Source organism: Globicephala melas, chromosome 12, assembly GCF_963455315.2.
Source record: "Globicephala melas chromosome 12, mGloMel1.2, whole genome shotgun sequence".
In the NCBI taxonomy this organism is placed as follows: Eukaryota; Metazoa; Chordata; class Mammalia; order Artiodactyla; family Delphinidae; genus Globicephala; species Globicephala melas.
This window is the reverse complement of record NC_083325.1, coordinates 8,300,151-8,323,618: the sequence shown is the minus strand read 5'-3', so window position 1 is coordinate 8,323,618 and position 23,468 is coordinate 8,300,151. Positions and strand designations below refer to the sequence as shown.

At 50.5% G+C, this 23,468-nt stretch overlaps 1 protein-coding gene across 5 annotated transcripts in view; it reads right to left on the bottom strand.

The window, feature by feature from the left end:
* CRACDL (CRACD like) overlaps nucleotides 1-23,468 on the bottom strand; it is a 122,034-nt gene that overhangs the window by 16,771 nt on the left and 81,795 nt on the right. For all 5 annotated transcript variants that reach the window (XM_030838863.2, XM_060309581.1, XM_060309582.1 and 2 more), the window contains 5 exons: nucleotides 22,003-22,171; nucleotides 14,970-15,105; nucleotides 14,455-14,619; nucleotides 8,483-8,710; nucleotides 3,138-4,710 (listed from right to left, as the gene is read on the bottom strand). In XM_030838863.2, the coding sequence (XP_030694723.2) occupies nucleotides 3,138-4,710; nucleotides 8,483-8,710; nucleotides 14,455-14,619; nucleotides 14,970-15,105; nucleotides 22,003-22,171 (2,271 nt within the window). The remainder of the gene's footprint in view (nucleotides 1-3,137; nucleotides 4,711-8,482; nucleotides 8,711-14,454; nucleotides 14,620-14,969; nucleotides 15,106-22,002; nucleotides 22,172-23,468) is intronic.

Below are 23,468 nucleotides of genomic sequence, written 5' to 3'. Positions count from 1 at the left end.
TTTAGGGCCAGCACAGTGCAGTGTGCATGGCAGGAGTACATGAATGTTTGTTGGAAGAACGAATATGCATGAATGAGTGAGGACTGGCTCCAGGACCTGGTGTGCCACTGGCACCAGCCCGGTCTGGAGGGAACGAGCATGGACTAGAGGCAGGGGCTGGTGATCAAATGAGGCCCCTGGTGAGAACAGTGCTTTGTCTAGCTACTCTCCAAAATATCTAAGTGTCTACCACTAGAAAATAAAACACACACACACACACACACACACACACACACACACAGGAGACTAGAAGGCAGGCCAACAGGAATAACATCCAGAGAGTGGACCTACGGACGACTACTTTTTTCTGTACGTTTTGTGTATTTCACCATTTTTCCTGTTCCAATTCTAATCCTGAGCGCAGGAAGCTGCTTCCCGACTGGTGATTTAGACTGGGACGGACTGGCCCCACAGGAGGATGGGGACCGTCTGCACACGTGAACAGGGCTGATAACCCAGGGCCATTCACCTCCTATGGCAAGTGCGCAGACTGACTGGTCTCCTTTGCATCAACGAGCACAAACACACTGGGCTCACAGCGACCCCCCCAAGGTGCCCTGTGAGGCTCAGCCCGGTCAGCAAGCTGGGCTCCTCTGTTTATTGCCAACAACCATCTTATCCTCCCCGAATCCCACACCCCCGGGGTTTCTCCGTCTTCAAGGAAGGAAGACAGGGTGTAGGGGACAGGTGGGGGAAGAAGCAGGAGTGCTGGGACAAACTAGATGGAGTCCCGGAGATGGAACTGTGCCCATCTGGGACACCTCCATAACCCAACTGTATGCTGCGCACCCCTGGAAGGGGGGCAGGGGAGATGGCAGCCCATCTGGGAGCTCTGGCTAAAAGCGCCTGCCACCACAAGATAATAAACAGCAGTAATTAGGCCTTCCTGGAAAACTGGGTAATGCTGTTATCACAACGTTTTATTATCTGTATGTTTTACACGAATTTAATTGCCTTCAGCTGCTATAATTTGGGAGCCATGAGGGCGAGAGCAGAAATAATAACGAACTGAACCACAAGCAGACCCAGGGTCTGGGGAAGGGGTGGAGGCTGCTTCACTGATGGGCTCTGGGAGCCTGGGGTTCTGAGATTCTGATCTGGCCTGCAGGAGACAGCCCCCAGACCCCACGGTCCCAGGGGGCACCAGACAGCAGCCCCAGCCTGCCTGGCTCTCGTCCCTCAAATACCATCCACCCTGGGAGGGTCGGTTTCCCAAGAGAATGTAAGAATTATCTCCTCTCTTTGCATCGAAATGAAAATCACTACCCTTGCCCCCTAAAGCAACCTAGATTCTTCCACTCCAGAATTCATCTGAGTCAGTTACTTCTGTGGCTTAGGGAGTGCTAAGTCGGACAACACAACTCTCTTCTATTTAAGCAAAGCCATTAATAAATATTATATTGTACTTTACAAATCAAAAGAAAAAACAGAAGCTCTCTAACTACAGACCATTCCAGCCAGTTGACAGTGAACAAAGCCTGACTCTCACAGCTTAAGCTGAGGAAGTTATAAATTATCAACGTGTCGAGCTTCGCCCTCTGAAGCTTCTTTTCCAGATCTGACCGTGAAGCTGAGTATCCTGTCTTTAAGTTCTGTTCATTCAGCAAGAGAGACATCTTCAATTCTAGCCCACGAAGGCGGATGGTGCTGACGTCAGGGTTTTATCTGCACCCTCCTCCGCCCTGGCTATTTCAATGGCGTTTTGAATCACTCTGTAACAGCTTCAATAACCTGGAAATTTGCAGAGTGGATAATCAGCTACAGCTTGAACCTCCCCCAAAGTTCCCTCACTGATGACCCTAATGTAGCGGCAGCAGCAACAGCAAATCGCAGCGGAGCCAAGGGGCCTGGATCAGGAAGGCTGCACGTGTAGGCTCTTCTGGGGGCGTTTTCCCGAAACTTCTCCCTGGAATCGCCTGCATCTTTGGGTATCGCCTTAAGAATTCAGAGCCCTTTATACACTGCACTTTTACTAACTTCCTAGGAAGAAGACACAGAAGACTAGAACGTCTTTAAACCTGTCTTCGTGTGTGTGCTTCGTCCTCCTTTTAGGGTGTGGGGTCCCTGAGAGAACTGGGTTCTACTTCCTCTCTGTTCCACAATGCAGTGATTAAACAGACTCCTGAACTTAGAGCAGCCACTTAAAATATCCTGAAAGTTATGTTGTTTTATAAAATCTGCCATGGAAAATTTCTCCTTAGTGCTCCCATCACACCCACACACACACACACCCACACCCACACCCACACACGCATGACTCGCATGTCTAGTTCCATTTTGGTACACTGACTTCCATCAATAAAAGAAACCAACAACGAGAGATTCTTCAGCTCCACTGAAAATACCCATTTCCAACAGATTCCATCTGAAACACTATATAGAGTGACAAATGTCAAAGACAGAGAAAGGTCATCTATTTTGTCTCTGCTCATTTTAAAAGACAGTTGCTTTACAAGATTCTTACATTCTGCCCCAATCTTAACACCATCTCCCTTTTGGGACAGTTCAGGCCCACCTGATGAAGAGCTCAGATTTTACGAAGACTCAGAACTCCAACAGAGGGGACTCTTCCTGTGTGAGGCTGGGCCCTGTAAGCCTGATTATTATTAAACAGGATGAAATTCTTCCTTTGGGGGAAAGGTCGGAATGATGCTAAGTGACAGTGGAGCCAGATGCTTCATTTATAACCAAGAACCAGGTGAGGCCCCAGGAGGGCCTCCACCCATGAGAGCACACATCGCCCAGGAGGGATACCCCTTCTGGAGGAAAAAGTGTCTGAGTGATCCACTGAGAGGCCCAGCTCCTCTCGGAAGACGCTGCAAAACGAGTTTCCACATTTTCCTGACTTCTCAGAACTTACACAAAACCTTGCTGTTTCCCTTCCCCAGTCTCTACTCCTAACTCTTGATCAAACATGTTGGTGGTACCAACAGGAATTTTGACTTTTCCTCCAGTTCCCCAGCAAGGTTTTTACCCAATGCATTTATATATCAATACCTTGCCAGACGTCCAGCAAGACATTCCAACTGACCTGATTTCCCCACAGCCCTGACCCTTCGCGAACACCCTCCCCAGGCTGCTCCACGCGGGCCTCTTACCAGCTGCCCTGTGGGGCGACTTCCTCTCCGCCGCCTGGCTCTCCTTCCTGGGGTCGGCGGACGGCCCTACCTTCTCGGGGTCCCGGGGGCTGGCGTCGGGGGGCGCGGGCAGCTGGGGGAGGGTGAGGGTCTGCAGTAGCGGCTTCCTGGGCAGGGGAGGCTTGGAGCTGAGCTGCTCGGTGGACCGGGTCTTCGCCTTCCCAGGCTCGTTGGGAGACCTGGCGCCTCGGGCGGCGGGGCCCGTCCCGGGCGGACCCTTGTCGTTCCTGGAGAGCAAGGTCAGCCCTCCTTTCTCCAGCCTGACCTCCGCGCTGTACCTCTTGATTCCCCTCCCCTCCGGGCAGGGCGCTTCTCTGTGTTTGAAGGACAGAGACGTGGAGCGGAGCTTGACCGGGAAGGGGCTTCCGTCCCCGCCCGCGGGCCTCTCCCGGGCGGCTGGGCCGGGGTCCGCGGTGGCCGCGTCCGGAGAGCCGCGCTGGGCCGGGGCGGGCGGCTTCCGAGGACCGGGCTTCAGGCCCTGGGGCTCGGCGGGCGCCGGGAGGTCCTCGAGGGCGGCCTCGCTCTTCCAGGCCGGACCGCTCCTGAGAAGCGGCAGCCGGACGGCGGGGCCTCGGGGCTCCAGCAGGCGGCCCCCCGCGCGCGGCCACTCGCGGCCCGACGACACCGAGAACTTTTTGGCGGCCCGCGCCTCGCGGCCTCCTCGCTCCATCTTGCGCTCCGGCGCCACCGCCTCCGTGGGGGATCCCTCCCGCTCGGCCCTGGGGGGCTCCGGGGGCGCCGTCTCCTGGTCCAGGGATCGGGGTGCGGGCGCCTCTGCAGGCGACGCCGAGGCAGGCGGTGAGGGGGCCGCGCCGAGGTTCGCGTTCGCTGTCGCAGCGGAGGCCTTGCGCTTCAAGCAGCTCTTGGGGGCCGGCGGGCTGGGGGCCGGGGCTGCTGGCCCTGCGGCCTCGGGACCCGGAGCGTCCAGAGTCAGTCGCACCTCCTTCGGACCGGTGTGGTCTGGCCCGTTGGGACCAGAGGGCGTCTCCCAGGTGGCTATGGGTCCGGGCTCGGGAGGGGTCGTGTCCCCCTCGGGGATGCAGGGAGATAATCGACCCTCGACGTCTCCCGAAGCACAAACCACCTCGTCTGCTGTGTCCCCGCCGGGGGGACACCGGGTTTCCAGGGACAGCTCCTCCCTTGGGTTTTCGCTGTCGGGATTAGGGTGAGGGTGCGGGGAGCCTTCTGGGCAAGACGGGGACTCCGAGCGGGGGTGTGGGCTCGACACGGGCTCTGTGACCTCCATGACCTCCGGCGTGGCCAAAAGGCTGGAGGGGTTCTCCCCCGGGGGGTTCTCATCCTCGGTGCTAGCGGTGAACGCCGGGCAGTGCTGCAGGCGCGCCCGCCGCGCACGGGGCCCCACAGGTGGCAGCATGGTCGCCTGCCCCCCAGGCTCAGCGCCTCTGTCCTGTCCCCCCTCCTGCTGCCCAGAACTGGGCTTCTCCTCCGTGCTGACTTTGGGTAGCGGCTTCTCGTCGTATTCCTCCTCCTCTGGGGTACACGTCAGATCGCTCAGGGATTCGGACTGCGCTCTCTAAGAGGAATAAAGTGGACAAAAGACAGCATCATTAGGACGAGTATTAGGAAGCCTATGGCCTCCCCATTGTGTTCAAGGTTTAATTAGGTTTAAGGGAAGCAGAATGTCTCTAAAGCTGGCACTCAAGTGGACATTCACACACAGCTGTCTTTTCTTAATCCTCCCTTACTGGAATCTTGCCTCCCAAGTTCAGCTTTCAGCAGAACTGAGGCGGCTATGCCCCTAAAATAAACGTTGCCTGAGGCTCTCAAGGCCAAGCTAGAAACCAGTGGACACTGCTCTACAGAGTGAAGCAAAGGGAAGGGGACTAGCATCGGCCGGGTCTGCCATGCTCTGTGCTCGACATGGTTACCTCACTAACTCCCTGATTGGCTCCAGTGAGGAGAGGATTATTATTTCCTGCTTGCACCTGGAGAACTGGGAACTCAGAGAGGTCCCTGCCTTGGCCAAGGCTGAGCTAATAAGTGGCCCAGGGGCAAAGCTGTTGCCCTCTCTGACCCCCTGTGCTGCCTCAGAGCCAGTGTCCCCAGCCGATTCCTTCTCTCTGCAGGGATGCACCCTCATAGCAAAGGCAGAGGCTGGTTTGCCTAAAACATGATTCCTATCATCCCACCACGGTCAACAGCAAACCATAGCTGACAGGATAACGCCCAAACTTTTCAGCTAAATTTGAAGTCTTATATTCTGCCGTTTTTTATTTTATTTTTTTTGTCTTTTTGAAATTTTTATTTTATGCTGGAGTATAGTTGATTTACAATGTTGTGTGAGTTTCAGGCGTACAGCAAAGTGATTTAGTTATACATATATCTATTCTTTTTCAGATTCTCAGGTGGGGGGAGGGATAAATTAGGAGGCTGGGATTAACATAGACACACTACTATACATAAAATAGACAATCTATTCTGCCGTTTTAAATGGTCTCTCCCACTCCCTGCTCTGGTCAAGCCAAGCCCCTGCCATTTTACGTACCAGACTCTGGGCCTGAGTGACTGGCCGGCTGCCCTCCAGCCCACACCTCCAGGGCTCCACTAGCACCCCCAGAGCTAGCTCTGATCCCACTCCTACAGGAGGCTTTGCCTGGCTTAGCAGTAAGTCACGGCCTCGTGCTATTTTTCTTCCGAAAGGTCTCTGGAATCTAGATTTGGTCCACTTCCTCCCCACCATCCACAAAGTCAGTTCTTGCTCTCTTAGGAAGGAAAGGAGATCAAGGTAGTCATGATTCATTCACAAGCAAATGTGAAAATGACCGAAAGGCTGAGGGCACTGAGGCTGGTGTTTTTGAAAAGTTCCTGATTTCAGACCTGTCTTTAGACTTTATAGAGTCACCCAGGCTTCTGCACAAGGGCAGTGCCCTCCTTCCTTCTTTTTAGCAAACACCCAGAGAAGTGTTTACAATAGGTTATTGTTGTTGTTTTAACATTTTCCAGCTGGCATCTGCTTGCTAACACAACATAACTGGGATGTTTGTGACGACACCTAAGCTAGCTTTGCCAAGATGCACAACCCTATTCCCCTGGATTCCAAAAGGGGAAGATGTGAAATCCCCAGAAGAATTTTCAAAAGCTGCAGGTTCCTAAGGTGTGACTGGCCTTTTGTTAACTACAGGAAATCCTCGATGTGGAAACCCCTTTAGGACGGTGGCTCATGTTTTCAAACTATTGGAACCCACATTAGGTCAACACAAAGCTGAGGAGCGGGCCTGGCTTGAGCACATCCAGCTTGAGCCACTGGCAGCTCCGAGGGGTTACGGTGGGAGGCCAGGCAGAAGGAAGGCTGGCACGGAGCGTGCGCTCCAGAGGGTGCCCCCCACCCCGCCGATGCTGAGCAGAGGCTCTGCAGGGAACAAAGCGGCACCTACCCGAGCCTGGGCTCTCTGGCCAGGACAGCAGGAAGGATGCGGATACCCGCTCCACCTCCGCCACCCACACCTTGCCTCCCGCTCTGGGCCCTCAGAGCAGCTTCACCCCCTGGGACCCTCCCGAGGAACTGGAAGCAGGGGACCCACTGCTCAGCCCGCACCCAGAAGGAGACTCTAGCATGGCTGCCTGCTCATCACCCTCCTCTTGCCAGAAAGAAAGTGTCTCTGGGCAGCATGCACATCATCTATGGGCAGAGGACGGGCACGATGGGCACCTCTCCCATCCACGGTGTGGAGAGGAAGCATCTGTTTCTGACACCCGGGACTTGCTGGCAGCTCTGCCAGCCAGGCGACCTCGGGCTAGTCATCTAATCACGCTGCTCCCGACAGAACAGAGTTAATAATATTCCCTCTCCTGGCACTGCCTGGGTTGGGATGAGGACCAGCTGGGGTGGTGAGATGTCAGTATAAACATTTACGGGCGTTCCACTTCTACTGCGCCAGAGCCACGACGGGGCACGGTTCTGAGCAGCAGGGTAACAAACATGCTGAGACAACCAAAACCTAAGCTGGCCTTCCGTGCGTTCCTCTTCCCCAACCCCTGCTTTGGCGGGGGCAGACGGGTCCAGCCAAATGCAGCCCTGAATAGGTTTTTCAAACTTGTAATAAATATCACAATCTTGACAGCCAAGGTTTTCTGTTTGCTCGTTTTCCTGTGCCAGATGGGATTTTGGGTCTATGAGCATCTCCTTCTCAGCCCCGTCATTCTCTGCAGCCAGGCGGACCCCACAGCCCGCTTCTCAGCTCCTCTGGGGATGAGGCATCGCAGGCACCACTGGGCAGCAGAGAAGGTGACAATCCTACATGGACCTCGAGCCCCTGGTCCCGTGAAGACAAAGCACTGCACGAGTGAGTTCTCAGCTCCCAGAGGGACGAGCTGATGACTGCCCGGGCAGCACACCAAGGAGGGTCTGTCCTTACAGGGGCACCACCCCTGTGCTGCTAAGTAGGTCCTCGCCCCAGGCAGTGTCCATTCTAGCTGTTCAGCTTCTCCCTTGGTCATTCACGCGTTTGTTCATCCATTCACGCATTCAACTAATGTCCACGCAATGCCAGCTCTGTGACTAGTGTCGCCCCAGGGCTAGAAGTACAGTCTGCTCACGGAAGACTGGCAAGAAACAAGTGAGCACCTCCATTTACAAAGGTCACGTCCGTGTATAGCCAGTGCCGTGGAGGAAGTGCCCGGGGTGATGGGCAGGTGGGCTGCTTTCCACAGGACGTTCCTGGGGAGCCCCTTTGGGGAGGGCCTCGGAACCCATCCCCCAAGGACTGAGCAGGGGACACAGCCGGTCCCAAGGCCTGGGGTGGGAGGCAGCTCGGTGAGTGCCAGAAGCAGAAGGGAGGCCACAGCGTGCTGAGTGAGAATGGAAGGAGGTGGGCAGGGCCCGGCTGCGCCAGGCCCGCAGTGTGGACATCACACTGAAGACAGTGGGAAGGTAGGGGACCCAAGGCGCAGAGCAGGTTCTTGGCAAGCGTTGCAGAATGAAGACCGAATGAGTGAGTGCTTAGGACGGGAGGGACATATCTGAGTTAGGTTGAAACCATGAGCACCCCCAGCTCCTGCAGCATGGTCATGGTCCCACAGCCCTCGCGGGGGGGAGGGGACCAGGGGCTCGAGGTCCATGTAGGGTTGTCACCTTCTCCACTGCCCAGTGGTCATCCCCAGAGGAGCTGAGAAGCGGGCTGTGGGGTCCGCCTGGCCACAGAGAATGACGGGGCTGAGAAGGAGATGCTCGTAGACCCACATCCCCTCCCTCCTTCCCTCAAGACAAGACGGTGGGGTGTTGAGAAGGTGCCTGGGCCAGCTCGGCACTTCGGGGGGGGCCCGCCCACCCTGCCCCGCCCGGGTACCGAGGACAGACGCCGCATCGTGCTGCACCGCTGGTTGCGGGGTTTGACCAGGAGCTTGTGCTTGGCCGCAGAGTTGTCCAGGCAGGAGGAGCATTCTGGGGGATAATCGAAATCAGCCACGGGGGCCACGCTGCCGTCCGAGGTCCTGGGGGAGACGGAGGTGTCGCTCACTTGCCTGGAGAAGAGCTGGTCAGGAGACTGTGGCCGGGACGAGGAAACCACACAGACCTTCAGGGCACAAGGAACACACAGGCCAGGCTGTCAGCTTCCCCGAGGAAACAGTACAGCCGGCACATCAACCTCCCCTTTCACCGGGCTCATCTCTGGGCTGGGGGTTTGAAGTGTCGAGCCAAACCCTGCAGGCCCATCACTCATTTCCAAGAACCCGAGTCCTAGGTAGCCAGTAACTCTGCCTTCGCCCACCCACGGCAGCTGCACGGGTGCTTCAGACAAGTGCTCCTTTCTCCCATGACACCGACCAGCCCAATTCCTCCAAGGGCGGAGTCAGGCTTGGCCCTGTCTCTGGAAGCCATGGGGGGTGGCTCAAGGGTGTGATTTCACAGGCTGGGGCACAGCCCATGCCAAGCCCTGCTCTCAGCATCCCATCATTGCTCACTCTAGGGTTCTGTATCTTCACGCCTTCTCTTGGGACCATCTGGCTGTAAGTTACCCCTGTTAAGTCTCAAATATTTTACTAGTTCATACCTCGGCAGGAAGTAACTGAAAGGCAGCAAAGGGCAAAAGTGTCGCCTGGGAGGAAGGGGTTGGGGGGAGTCACGTGGAAGAGTGATGGTAACACCGGGTTCTCCTGCAAAGACACTTATCAGCATAAAGTAGCAGACAGGCACCCACCGCGCACCCGGGGGAGCAAGGTGCAGAGGGAGACCTTGGGAGGGGCGGGGCTTTAGTGACAACCCTGCCACCTGCAAACAAACACAGCTTTCTGTTCCAGCATGGTGCTCAATATTAGGGTCAAGTTCACACTTTTTCCCGAAGTGTTTTATTTTCCAGTTTCTTTTACTAAGCGTCTTAACCACGTTTAAGTGTACAGTTCATTGGTATTAAATACATTCATGTCATTGTGCATCCTTCACCACCCACCACCTCCAGAACTTTTCCTCTTGTAAAACTAAAGCTCCATGCCCATTAAACACTAAGTCCCCGATCCCTCTCCCCCAAGCCACGGCACCCACCCTTCTGCTTTCTGTCGCTATGAACTTGACTAAGTACCTCGTATAAGTGGAATCGTACAATACTCGTCCTTTCGTGCCTGGCTCAGTTCACTTAGCGTAATGTCTTTGAGGTTCATCCATCTTGTAGCCTGTGTCAGAATTTCCTTCCTCTTCAAGGCTGAGTAATATTCCACTGTGGGTATATACCACACTTTGTGTGTTCACTCATCCAGCCCAAGACACCTGGGCTGCTTTCACGCTTTAACTACTATGTGTAATGCTGCTACGAACGTGGGTGTACAAATATCTCTGCGAGAAACTGCTTTCAGTTCTTTTGGGTCCATACCCAGAAATGAAATGGCTAGATCATAAGGTGATTTTATGTTTAATTTTTCGAGGCATACTGATTTCCACAGTGGCTGCACCATTTTACAATCCCACCAACAGGGCACAGGGTACCAACATCTGTCTTCATGTTCTCTCTCCAACACTTGTTATTTTCTGTTTTCTTTTTTTTCTTTTTAACAGTAGCCATCGGAATGGGTGTCAGGTGGTGCGCTGCTTACATTTTAACCTGAGACCATACTTTTATGCACCGCACGATGATTTAGTAAATGCCCTCCTCAGGAAGGAAGCGGTGACAAGAAGACACAGGAGTGAGGGGCTCCCAGGGGCCCGGGTGCATCTCGCTCAGGGTCTTTCCCACAACCCTGGGCCACACAGGAGCACGTGCCCAGCAGCCTCCCCCACCAAACTAGGGAAACGGAAGGAAGACGCTGTTCGCAATGCGCGTCACTGACGCGGGGACCACCCGCTGCAGAGGAACGCATTTTCCCTGTTAACATAAAGTCCCCTTGTATTTTCCAGTGCAAGTACAAAGCTTATTCCTGTCGATGGGGAGAAGACAATCACCAAAATGAGAGGAAAAATGGTTCTAAGTGAACATAATCTCTTTTAGTTCTGTGGTTTTAGCGATCGGGGTTCTTACGGGAATAAAACAGGAAAGATTATTTTGAAATAAAACCACAGGACACCTGGCCACGACTCCCTCCGTGCCTGTGGCTTTGGCTCTCACTGCTGTAGCTGATGACTCAGGAGGCCCCCTGCGATTTGGACGGGGAGACACCTTCCCCAGAGAGTCCTCCTTATAAGGTCACAGCAGGATGGGTCCATTTCACAATCATACAAAATCGTCATTTTCACCCCTGTCTGGAGGGACAGTGGATATCCACACTTGGTGAGATTTGGGGTTTTATTTTTCTTACTGCCTGGGACTCAGGAGAGCAGATAAGATGAGCTGCTTTGCAAATGCAGTGACTCCACCAATGAGGACGAATTCTCCTTCTGTGACAATGTGGGCCTTGGGTCACCCCTCTATAAACCCAAAGGACAAACATTCCCTGCCTACTCTCCACTTGGCTCCCCCTGCATTTGCACTGCCTGAGCGGATGGTTCACTCTGACCCTGAGGCTGGGGGCCTCGGGAGGAGCTGAATGTCCCTGACACTGGACAAGGGCCTCAGTCCCCAGACAACCCTGCACTGCCGTCACGGCTGGTCTTCCCTATAGGGAACCAGACTCTCGCTTCTCTCTGAGCTGTCGTCCTGAGAGTCCTTGGGGCCTGGAAACACCAACACCTTCCCGATCGAGGAGAAACCAAGTTCCGTCTCTGATCAGTGAAGCAACCACTGATGGGGTGGGGTGGGGTCTGGAGGAGAGAGGAAAAGCTGACCTGCATTTTTATCTGCGGGCTGGTGGCACCTGGAGCTCACGTTTGCAGATGCTGCTCCCAGCCCCCCAAGTTTCCTGGAGTCTGTGCTTCTGGATGATTCTGGAAGTGGATGATTTAAGAGTCTAAAAAGTGGCCCTTTGTTGGGGGGAAAATATGGCTCAAAGAGCCCTGAGGAAGCAGCCTGGAATTCAGAGGCTTCTGTGGGGTGACCCTGGACACAGGGTCCTGGACACCCTGACAGACAGCTGCTTTACCACATTTGTCCTCAAAAAGAGAGGCCCTGCCACTGGGGGAGGGTGGCTCATGGGGAATGGGCCCCAGACACAGGGCAGGGGTGGCGGGCAGGCTGGGGGAAGCAGGGCAGGCACTGACCTCCCTGATCCCATTCAATTGTCTCCCAGGTCCCCCGAGGACACAGACCCAGAGGTGAGGGATCCAGCCCGCGGCCTCACCCACAGCAGGAGGCCTCGCCTTCTTTTGCCATCAGAGCTGTACCGTCTCCCCTGTTGTCTTTCCTTGTCACCCAGAGCAAATCAGACCTGCCAGTTTGCCACCTCGACCCCTTGTTTCCTACTTAATGGTCGGAAACCTAGATTAGACCTCTTAGATGTAATTCTACCTTAAACATCACTAAAGAGATTTCCTCAGTCGTTACCTCACGTGGTAATGAGATTTTAAAAATAATTCCGTGTATTTCCTGAAAAACTCATCCCATCAGAAAATGTCACCTTGGCAGTGTCATCAAATACTTGTTAATGAAGACCTTTCTTCATAATAATCTTCATTAAGTTCTCTGTCAAGCATGTGGGCCCGTGTAAGGCGTCACACAGGAAAAAACCCAACAGCCTGCAGTCCCATCCTTTTGGGGTTTAACATGGCATCACATCAAATAGCATGTGTTACATAAATGCATTTTAAAGGGTGCTTTGTCTCCCCCTCTCGATCGGCCCCCTGGACCCAGAAAACTATCAAGGCACAACATATGATCACTGTGTCTTCAAAAACCATGATGATAAAGATGATAGTTTTTAAGTCTTAAAGGCTCAAATTTTGGTTTCCAATGAAGCTAGTGGATTGTTCCTACTACCCAATACTTGATAAATTCTCAGAACGTTTTTTTAAGATGACATCACTACCAAAGGAGGGGTGTTGAAAAGGACAAGGTCAGCCCTGCCCAGTATGAGTGGCTCCCAGTCAGCGGACTGTGGAATTTGTGCATCACGGTGCTTTGCGGGTTTGGGAGCTGGGCTCACTCTTTAATCCTTAACAGATTTAGAAGCTACCCGCTCTCCTGTACCGTCTGTCCCAGCTAAACGCAGAGAACCACGACGCCGGGAGAGTCAGAGAACTGTGGGGTGGAAGGAGGGTGAGTCAGTCAACAATGGCTCGCCAGACACATCCCCCCAACCACGCAGCCTGAAGCACACACAGTCACATCCACTCCTGAGGCTGTGGCCACTGAGCTGCTGAGATGCGTGTGTCACGTGGTGATGACACCTTAACACGGCCATCAGACTGTCCACTTGCCCCTCCAGTATTTTAAGGTGCTAAGGGGTGCAGGGTGGGCTTGGAGCCCAGGCAATGGGCCAAATCTTCCTCCTTGTCTTCTCTGCTTTCTCCTCGAGGTGGGAGAGCAGGTGTGGGTGCCCTACTGCCCTCTGACCTGCTCGCAGAGCAAGCAGGGACAGGTTGACCCTAGGGCAGAATTCTGGAGAGAGGCATTCTCTGGCCTTCTGTGCAGAAACCCGCACCCTGGGCGTGTTCACTCTCACCTACACCACAGCTCTTCCTCTGCCTTTATCCGTGGGGCTCTGGGAACCCACAACGGCAAACAAGTCAGGTAAATACTCCTCCTCCTGCCTTTGCAGGGGGGCTTCTGAACGTCCAGGTGGAAGTGACGGCTGAGTATATTTCAGAGCAGCACGGAACCTGCAGGACTTGCCTGAGGATGGCCCTCGACCAGGGCACAGGGACCCTCCGAGGACACACAGGGCAGGGGTGTGGCTATATACGTCATGGGTCGTAACACGGATGACTCCAACTCCATCCACCCCACAGCAAGGCTTGTCTACAAGGGGAAACGATCCGCTGTTTCATCACTTATGTACTCATGTAACATAAATGATATGGATTTTATCACTGAGCCCACTGTATGGGCTCAAAATGGCAGCACCACGAGCTATGTTGTTTATAATAGGGGTCTCCAACCCCAACCCGGTCGCGGATCGGTACCGGTCCAAGGCCAGTTAGGAACCGGGCCACACAGCAGGAGGCGAGTGGCAGCGGGTGGCCAAGTGAAGCCCCATTTGCTGTTCCCCATCGCGCACACTACCGCTGGAACTATCCCCCGCTTCCCCTACCCCGCCACATCCCCCTCCTCGGCCCCGGTCCGTGGAAAAACTGTCTTCCATGAAACCAGTCCCCGGTGCCACAAAGGTTGGGGACCGCTGGTATACACACAAAAAAGTTCAATTCTTCCTCCTGGATTCCAAAGGGGGTGGGGGACTTCTGGGATCAGTTCCCCGCCCTGCTGAGGTCAGAGACACCTCTCCTGCTTGTCAAACTTTCCCTGCTGCCCTGTCTGCCAGCGCCATGCCTCACATTTCTACCCCTAGGCTAACAAGCTCTCAGAGTCCCAAACTCACATGCAGGAGCCTAGACTAAGTCATATGTGTTACCACTCCCTTCTCCCTCCAGCCAAATGTCATGATGACAGAAAACAGATTCAAAGCCGTTTTCCTTCTTTTAGATGAGATGCCTGGTCTGGTCATCTGCTCAGACAGGAAAAACGAGGTATAGGGTTGATTGTATCAGCCCTCTATCCACCATGGAAAATGTTCCCCAAACCATATCTCCTAAAGAGACCTGAATTTCTGCTCAAAGAATGAAAACAAATGCAGTCCAAGGCCTGACAGTGGGTTCCAGTGACCTGGCTAGAATCCCTCCTGGCTGCACGGAGCACGACCCAGCACGGGAGTCTAAGGGGAACACACACAGGGGCCACCGGAGTCCCCGACAGCCCTATGTGGCAGGCGCGGATGGAGTCGAGGTGGTGCAGGCTACACTTGCCTTTATGGTGGTGCCAGGGCCGATGTCGTGCAGCAGGGACATCTCTGGGGGGCTCCTGGGCAGACCGTCGTCCTCAGAGCTCATGCCAGCATCATCTCCCCGCCTGGCCGGAAGGCCCCCCGGAGGAGGTGGCAGCCCCATTTTCACATTACACTGTATTTTTAACTAGATCGGAATAAAGAACATTTGCTGTTGTTTTCGTCAGCAACTTTTCTCAACAAATGCTCCCACTGCAATTCATTCATTCAAGAGATATTTTCAGCACCCTTGCCTGGGGCAGGGAACTGAACTGCGAGTCTGCCACCAGCTCTGCCGCTGTCATCTTGAAAATGAGTGGTTATAACTGAGAATGAGGTATGGTCCAATTGTAACTAACTGGGTGAGTCTTGGGAGAGCTGCGACGTGCATGCAATTGGGCTTTAAAATAGATCAAGTAAACCCAGCAGAAATCATCTTAAGACTTCCCAATGCCTACCTGACATACGTACCCAGTGTCGCCACGGGGAAAAGTTTACCTGCAAAGCTTTAATCCGGTCACACACATTTTCTTGGGAAAAGACCCGCACCGGCCGAGGAGGGTCCTGTCCCGACTCAGGAATGAAAATACTGTCGTGTGAGAGGGCCCGGCTGCCCAGCGTGCCCCTTGACTCCCTAGGACGAAAGAAGCACTGTGACCCTCGGCTGGTCCCGGGGGGCTTGGGATGGGGCTAAGGGCACATGCTACAACAAGCCTTCAGCTGCATTTATTTTTTTTAACTGCTTACGACTTTGGTTCATCCTGTCAAATACCACGGTCAATTATTAGGAGCTTTGTAGAGATAGGGATTTTTCTAACAGATCTGAAGGTTATGTGAATTCTTTTCGTTAAGCGAAAAACCAAGGTCTGACGAGGTGTGAGGTCTAGGACAGCAGGCCTGCAGAGAGGAAGGGCTGGCAGGAGGCCTGGGTTGGCTGGCAGGCTGTGCAGACTGTCCTGGATGCCCAGGGAGGGTGAGGTCTTTCCTTGTGGGCAAACATGCAGCCCCTCAGTGGGCTGGAGACCGTGTTTGCACAGCAGGCTGAGGGCTTGCCAGACGGAGGCATCCTTACAACGTGGTCCAAAACACACACCTCCATGGCTGGGTTTGAAAAGAATTGCGATGTGCAAAGCCACATCCTCATCTCATTACCTGATGTGATCTGTGCAACCCAGCCCATGTGCCAAGGTCCTGGGGCGGAGATGGCGGCCCCTTCTGGCATCACCATCCCAGCCCCTTCCCCAGCCCCGAGCTCAAGGCTCCAATTTGGAACTGAACCCACAGGACATTCACAAAACGTGCTAAGAGGATGTGGGAGTTATCGTCAGATTTTCCTAGCGGCGCTGGCGGCCTGAACAATAGGTGGAAGGAGGTGACTGAGACACGATGATGAAGGAAGGAAAGCCTGTCCGAAGACGCTGCCACCTTCTGCACCAACAGCCCTTCCCCCACCCCAGCCCTGGGCATCCTGTCCTTTGTGAGGCATTAGGGACTCCTGGGTGTGACCCCGCCCCATGTTCGTTAGTGATGTTTTCTAGCTTCCTTCCAGCCGCTAGAGTAAGTTTGCAAGTGGGGAACCCACAGCTCACAAATGTCCTCACATTTCTGGGAGAGAGTGAGGCCGAGTGAAAGAACCAGGAGGGCCTCCTGCTAATGGCAGCTGTTGTCACAAAGATCATATGCACACCTGGGCTGCCCTCCCACAGCGGGCAGCCCATGGCCACACCCTCTGGAAACCATAATCACTGCCCAAACACCTCCACTCTGGGTGTAACTAGAATTCAAGACAGTGTGAAAAGGCCGCTGCAAAGACACAAAATGCTATATGCTCAAGGCCATTGACTACAGCATTATTTATAGATGCAAAAGACTGGAAAGAGCCCACATGTCCCTCAGCAGGTACCTGAATAAACTATGGGACGTGATATACTAGAGGCTCTGCAGCTGACCAAAGGGGTGAGGGGCAACCCTGTGTGCAGGTAGCACCAGACTCTAATAAGTGAAAAATAAAAACGGAGTGCAGACAGTGCTGTGTTAGCTCTGTGTGGGAAAGGGGGTATGAACACATACAAACATACGTGTGTTTGCGTATATTTTTAAAAAATAAAAATAGAAAGATAAGGAACCAATGAATAAAAATAGCCTCCTTTAGGGCTTCCCTGGTGGCGCAGTGGTTGAGAGTCCGCCTGCAGATGCAGGGGACGCGGGTTCGTGCCCCAGTCCGGGAAGATCCCACATGCCGCGGAGCGGCTAGGTCTGTGAGCCATGGCCGCTGAGCCTGCGCTTCTGGAGCCTGTGCTCCGCAGCGGGAGAGGCCACAGCAGTGAGAGGTCCGCATACGGCGAAAAAAAAAAAAAAGTCTCCTTTAAGGGGAAGGATAGAACAAGACGAGACTCAGGGTACCAAGGTTTCTACTTATACTTACAATGTTGTCTTTGAAACTATGAAAACATTTTGCATCGTTAAAAGACAAAATCAAACAAAAAGGGAAATCAGCCTCTAAAACTAGAAAACAAACAGAAGGAAACAAGTCTAATTTTATATCAGGTTGTCAGCATAAACACAGAGAAAAGAATGATTTCAAGTGACTTTCACTTGACATCCAAGTGACTTTTGACTCTACATCTGTAATAGGATAAATTCTAAGAACAAAAAGCACAAAGACAGCAAATTGTACTTGGTAGTCTTAGTAGCAATATTGGTTAAAAAAAAAACAGTGCAGAACAATCTTTATAGTATGTAACCTCCGGGTGGGAAAGGGGGAAATGAAATTATTATAAGTACATTAAATGATGAAGAAAATAAATAATTTTGTTAGTATCATTAGGAACCAAGATTTCCAGTAAAAGAGAAAAGTGAATTCAAACAAAGAATCAAAGAAGCAACAAGTCTGTCTAAATAAATTTGAACTGGAAATACCAGTGAATTAATGATTTATTTTTCTCTTAAAAAAAACATATTTCCTAGCTACATCTACTGGAAAGGTCTAGAAGCAATGACAGCCAACTAACAACCATCAGCCCTGGCAGGCAGACTGTGGTCGCTAAAAACCATTTCACACTAAAAGGAAATGGCTGATTACAGGTCTACGGCAGGAAATGTACAAACTAACTTGGGATTTCTCATCATGCAAGAAAGCGAAGAACCTTCCAAAGACAAATGGGGTCATGTCAAAAGAACCAGGAGCTACTCTGAAGTGACTCTCAGTAGAATAGGATGGGACAGTGCGAGCATAAAAATGAACAGAGACTGTCATGGGTTAGGGCACATCAAATATATAAAAATCCATGCATTCACAATGATAGTCAAGAAAAAAAAGAAAAGAAAAAAAGAAAACTCATCACTCAGTTTTGGAAGTTTGCTAGGGTACCAGGTCATTACTCTGAAGGTAGATGGATAAAAAGAGAACCAAGCATCACCCTGCTTTTCCTGTACAACTTGTATTTCAGAGCAACCAAGGAGTGGATGAAGGAAAGGCCTTCTGCATAGACGAATGCTAGCTAGCACATATGCAGAATGAACGATCGAATTAGAAAAACCACCATTTTACAATGAAATAATGGATCTAGTAATGATCAGCAGCAGGTGTAAAAACCATCAGGTGAAGGTTCGTGGATGGATCACACTGAGAGAGACCCCCTGAACCCACCGCTCAGTCTCAGCATCACCAGAAGTGGGACAAACAGAAAGCATGTGCCTTGGGATGAGATGTGACAGGAAGTATCCAGGACCGTCTTGAATCTAAATCTAATTAAATATCGAGATCCAGCTACCATTCTACAAGAAATGCAGAGAATACAGACATGAGTCCAATCATACCAAAAGCAAGCAAATCCCGATTGTGGGATATTCTCCATTTGATCAGTGACATGAAACAAAGCAGGAAGGGTGAAGGAAAATTGTTATAGATCAAGAGACTCAAGAAGCATAACCCCACTGACACAGTAAACGGGCATCAACTTTTTAAACCCACAGGGTTTCATGTGGTGTGTCAGCCTTAATGTACCTTGGTAAGTGGACATTTCTGCCCATGGTGATGGATGACAAGTTGCTACAGAGTCTAGAAGGCTCACGGACTCTTCAAAGAGGCTAAAGAGTACCTTTACATTTTTGTCTCTTATACAGTCAATTACTCTATGACACAGGAACCAAGAATATATCATGGGGAAAGGACAGTCTCTTCAATAAATAGTGTTGGGAAAACTTGGACAGTCCCATGCAAAAGAATGAAACTGGACCACTATCATACCATACACAAAAATCAAAATGGATTAAAGACTTGAACATAAGACCTGAAACCGTAAAACTCCTAGAAGAAAACATAGGGAGTAAGCTCTTTGACATTGCTCTTGGCAATGACTTTTTGGATTTGACACCAAAAGCAATGGCAACAAAAGCAAATATAAACAAGTGGGGGCTTCCCTGGTGGCGCAGTGGTTGAGAGTCCGCCTGCCGATGCTGGGGACGCGGGTTCGTGCCCCGGTCCGGGAGGGTCCCACATGCCGCGGAGCGGCTGTGCCCGTGAGCCGTGGCCGCTGGGCCTGTGCATCCGGAGCCTGTGCTCCACAATGGGAGAGCCCGCAACAGTGGGAGGCCCGCGTACCGCAAAAAATAAATAAATAAATAAACAAGTGGGACTACATCAAATTAAAAAGCTTCTGTGGCACAATACTGTAAATCAACTATACTTCAATAATAAAAAAAAAAAGCTTCTGCGCAGCAAAGGGAACCATCAACAAAATGATAAGGCAATTTACAGAATGGGAGAAAATATTTGCAAATCTATATCTGGTAAGGGGTTAATATCCAAAATATTTAAAGGACTCATACAACTCAATAGCAAAAACCCAATCCAATTAATAAATGAGAAGATCTAAATAGACATTTCTCCAAAGAAGACAACAGACGGCCAACAGGTATATGAAAAGGAGCTCAACACCACTAATCATCAAGAAATGCAAATCAAAAACAGGAGACAAAGCTTCAGATCTGTTAGAAGGGCTTTTACAAAAATGACAGGAGATAAGTGGTATCGAGGATGTGGAGAAAAGGGAACCCTTTTGCACTGTTGGTGGGAATGTAAGTTGGGGCAGTCGCTATGGAGAACAGTATGGAGGTTCCTCAAAAAAATTAAAAATAGAACTACCATATGATCCAGCAATCTTGCTTCTGGGTATTTATCTGAAGGAAATGAAAACAGGATGTTGAAGAGGTATCTGCAGTCCCATGTTCATCGCAGCATGATTCACAATAGCCAAAACATGGAAACAACAGAAGTGTCCATCAATGGGTGATGGATAAAGAAGACGTGGGACATATATGCAACAGCACATTATTTAGTCATGAGAAAGGAGGACATCCTGCCATTTTCAACAACATGGATGGACCTTGAGAGAATCATGCTGAGTGAGATCAGACAGAGAACAAAAAATACTCTATGGCCTCACTTCCATGTGGAATCTAAAAAAGCCGAACTCATAGAAACAGAGTAGAAAGGTGGTTACCAGGGGCTGGGGGGTGGGGGAAATGGGGACATGTTGGTCAAAGGGTAAAAACTTCCAGCTATAAGATGAGTAAGTTCTGGGGATCTACAGCACAGTGATTACAGTTAATCATACTGTATTATATACTTGAAAACTGCTACGAGAGTAGATCTTAAATGTTCTCACCACAAAAAAAAAACGGTAATTAAGTGACATGATGCAGGTATTAGCTAATGTTATGGTGGTAATCATGTGGCAGCATGTAAGCGTATTAAATCAACACGTTGTACACCTTAAAACTCCCATAACATTATATGTCAATGATCTCTCTCAATAAAGCTGGGAAAAAAAGAGAGAAAGCTCTTGTCTCACCTCTGCGCTGTTCTCTAAGGACATTATTTGTACTTCCCGGGTGTCATCACAACTCCACCCCAAGCTTCCGCTCCTAGCATCACTCTAGCAAACTTTCACCAGTAACTGAAGACCCGCCCCTGCCAGGTGCTGAGAATATAAAGATGAAAGGGGCACTGTCCCCACTCTCCATGGGCTCTGGTGACAGATGACGGACCAGTGGACAGGTCATTTCAGCCCAGCTCACCCCCCTGCTGTGTTCTTATTCCTTGGCTGGAGGGGCCGCTGAGTGTTCTGGTCGAGAGACTGGGTGGGTAGAGGCGAGTGTTATAATGTCCCTGGGGCTGGCCCAGTGAAGACATGTAACAGTGAGCGATTAGTTCTATACGATAATGTCTTGCTCCCCAAGAGTTTGGAGCTGCCTTAAAAATGCGTGTATAGCCCGTCCTCTCCACTCTTCACAAGGTCCCATGTGGGTGCCTCCTATTCCCAGCCAGCACCAGAAAAAAAAACAACCTGAAAGACAAAGTTCAAATCTCTCCTCTTTAGTCGTTTGGCGCCACCAAGCGGTCAGTGTAATTTCTACACCTTTAGAAACAGGCAAGGAGACTGGTGAGGAAGGAGGGGACAGGACCCCATCTCAGCAGCACGGTCTGTCTCCCAATCCCAGGGTCATTATGCCTTATCCTCAAATTAAGGAGCCCATGTTGTTTAAAAGAAACAAAACCTGGCATGGCAACAGATCTGGTTTTGGTTTTGTTTTTGTTTTTTCCCTTTTACTCACAGAAATAACTGCTGGAATAACCAAAGCATATGTATTATAACTATATTCTGATGAAGTACAAGTTACAAAAATACAGATTTCTTCCCTAGACTTCCCCATATTTCATACCTATTGAAATATGGGTTTCTGTTCTTCCTAACAATATTTTTGGATGGTTTTTCTAAGACTGAACAGCAAGAAGCCTTCCCCCTACTCCTCTCTCTCTCTCCAGTGGAAAATTTTCTTATTGGGTTACTGAGGACTCAGGCTTAGAGAGATGTATTTTTCTGGTATAGTATCCAGGTCCTCAAAAGAGTTTTAAGTCAAATTAAATGAGGGATTACTTCCTAATCTTGCTACTTTCAGCTGTAGGACATTGGGCAAATTTTCCGAAATTTCTCTAAAGCTTGGTTTGTTCATTTATAAAATGGTATTTCTTACCTTCTCTTTCATAGTTATGTAGACTTTTTTATTTATTTATCTATTTTTTGCTGTACGCAGGCCTCTCACTGTTGCGGCCTCTCCGGTTGCGGACGCGCAGGCTCAGCGGCCATGGCTCATGGACCCAGCTGCTCCGCGGCATGTGGGATTTTCCCGGACCGGGGCACGAACCCGTGTCCCCTGCATCGGCAGGCGTACTCTCAACCACTGCGACACCAGGGAAGCCCTAGACTTTTAATATATACACACCTGGCACATAGCGGGTACCTGATAATGTTCCCCTACCCGCCGCTCCAACTTTCTCCATCCCTATGTACGAAAAGACAGAAAACACCATATCTATGGAAGAACCTCCAGTGGAATTACCTAGGAGGAAAGTAAGCTCAGAAACCCACCAAGTTACCATGACAACTAGCCCAAGTATTGGGGTCCTCCTGTGACCCCTCCTACCCCTTCAAACACACAAGCCTGAAGGATGGAAAAGGCAACTTACTCCAGCTCATCCTCTGAGTCGTAGCCCACTGGCCCTGACTCGATGGCAATGACCTCATTCTTTGCCTGGCTTTGTTTCCAGGTGCTACTTCCTGTGGAAGAAGGAGATTCCTTTCTCTTCTTCTTCCCAAAGAACTTCTTAAACGTTTTGAATTTGGACTTTTTCTTTCCTATGCAAAAAGAATGCATGTGAGTATTTACCAGACACGTATGAGATGTGCACGGGAAGGAAAGTAAGATTTCTGTCCGTGCATCAATTATTCGCTCCTGAAAAGTCCTTTTACCACACAGAAGGTTGTGAAGCACACAGCATACCATTTTTGCACACCTGAAAGCATCTTGATTTCTGTCTATTTTGGACATTGAATAAAACAGCCAAGAAAGCTTTGGAGCATGATCACAGAAACAAGGCACAAGCAACTTCCCTCTTACTTGAAATCAACACTTTTTTAACATATCTTTCACCTCCTTGGTTCAATTTATTCCTAAAGAGTTAATTTTTTTGATGCAACCATGCTTTTTATTTCTATTACCATACATTTGTTTTGCCCATTCTTGAATTCATACGGCACATCCTGTATGAGTAGAATCATACAGCATATACTCTTGTGTGTGGCTTCTTTCCCTCCATATACCGCTTTTGACACTTTGCATGGTGACGCGTGCATTTTGCATTCTTCCTCTTTTTCTAAATTGCTAAGTAATATTCCACTGTATAAAATCAGATTTTAATCCCTAAAATAAAAATAGTCAAAAGCAAAAATTCCTGATGAGGTAAAGCCCGTAAATGATAACCCAAATTATTTTCCAAGGTAATCCTCAAGTGCTAATACATATATATATATATGTATATATAACGGAATCACTTTGCTGTACCGCAGAAACTAACACAACATTGTAAATCAACTATACTTCAATAAAATAAATTTTTAAAAAATCCTCAAGTGCCCATGATTTCGGCAGCTCAGCAAAGTCCATTCCTTTCCTTCTGAATATGAGAACTAACAACAGAAGGATGGAACATCACAGGTTACCAGGCTGCTGTCTAATATATCCTGAAAATTTGCTAACAATTGATTTGTTTGATAAGTAAATCATTCTGTAAGCTGAATTTCTTTTTTTATAAATTTACTTTTATTTATTTATTTATTTTTGGCTGTGTTGGGTCTTCATTGCTGTGCCCAGGCTTTCTCTAGTTGCGGCAAGCAGGGGCTACTCTTCGTTGCGGTGCGCGGGCTTCTCATTGCAGTGGCTTCTCTTGTTGCCAAGCCGGGCTCTAGGCATGCGGGCTTCAGTAGTTGTGGCATGCGGGCTCAGTAGTTGTGGCGCACGGGCTTAGTTGCTCCACGGCATGTGGGATCTTCCTGGACCAGGGCTCGAACCTGTATCCCCTGCATTGGTAGGCAGATTCTTAGCCACTGTGCCACCAGGGAAGTCCCTGAATTCCTTTTTAAAACACCAGGATCT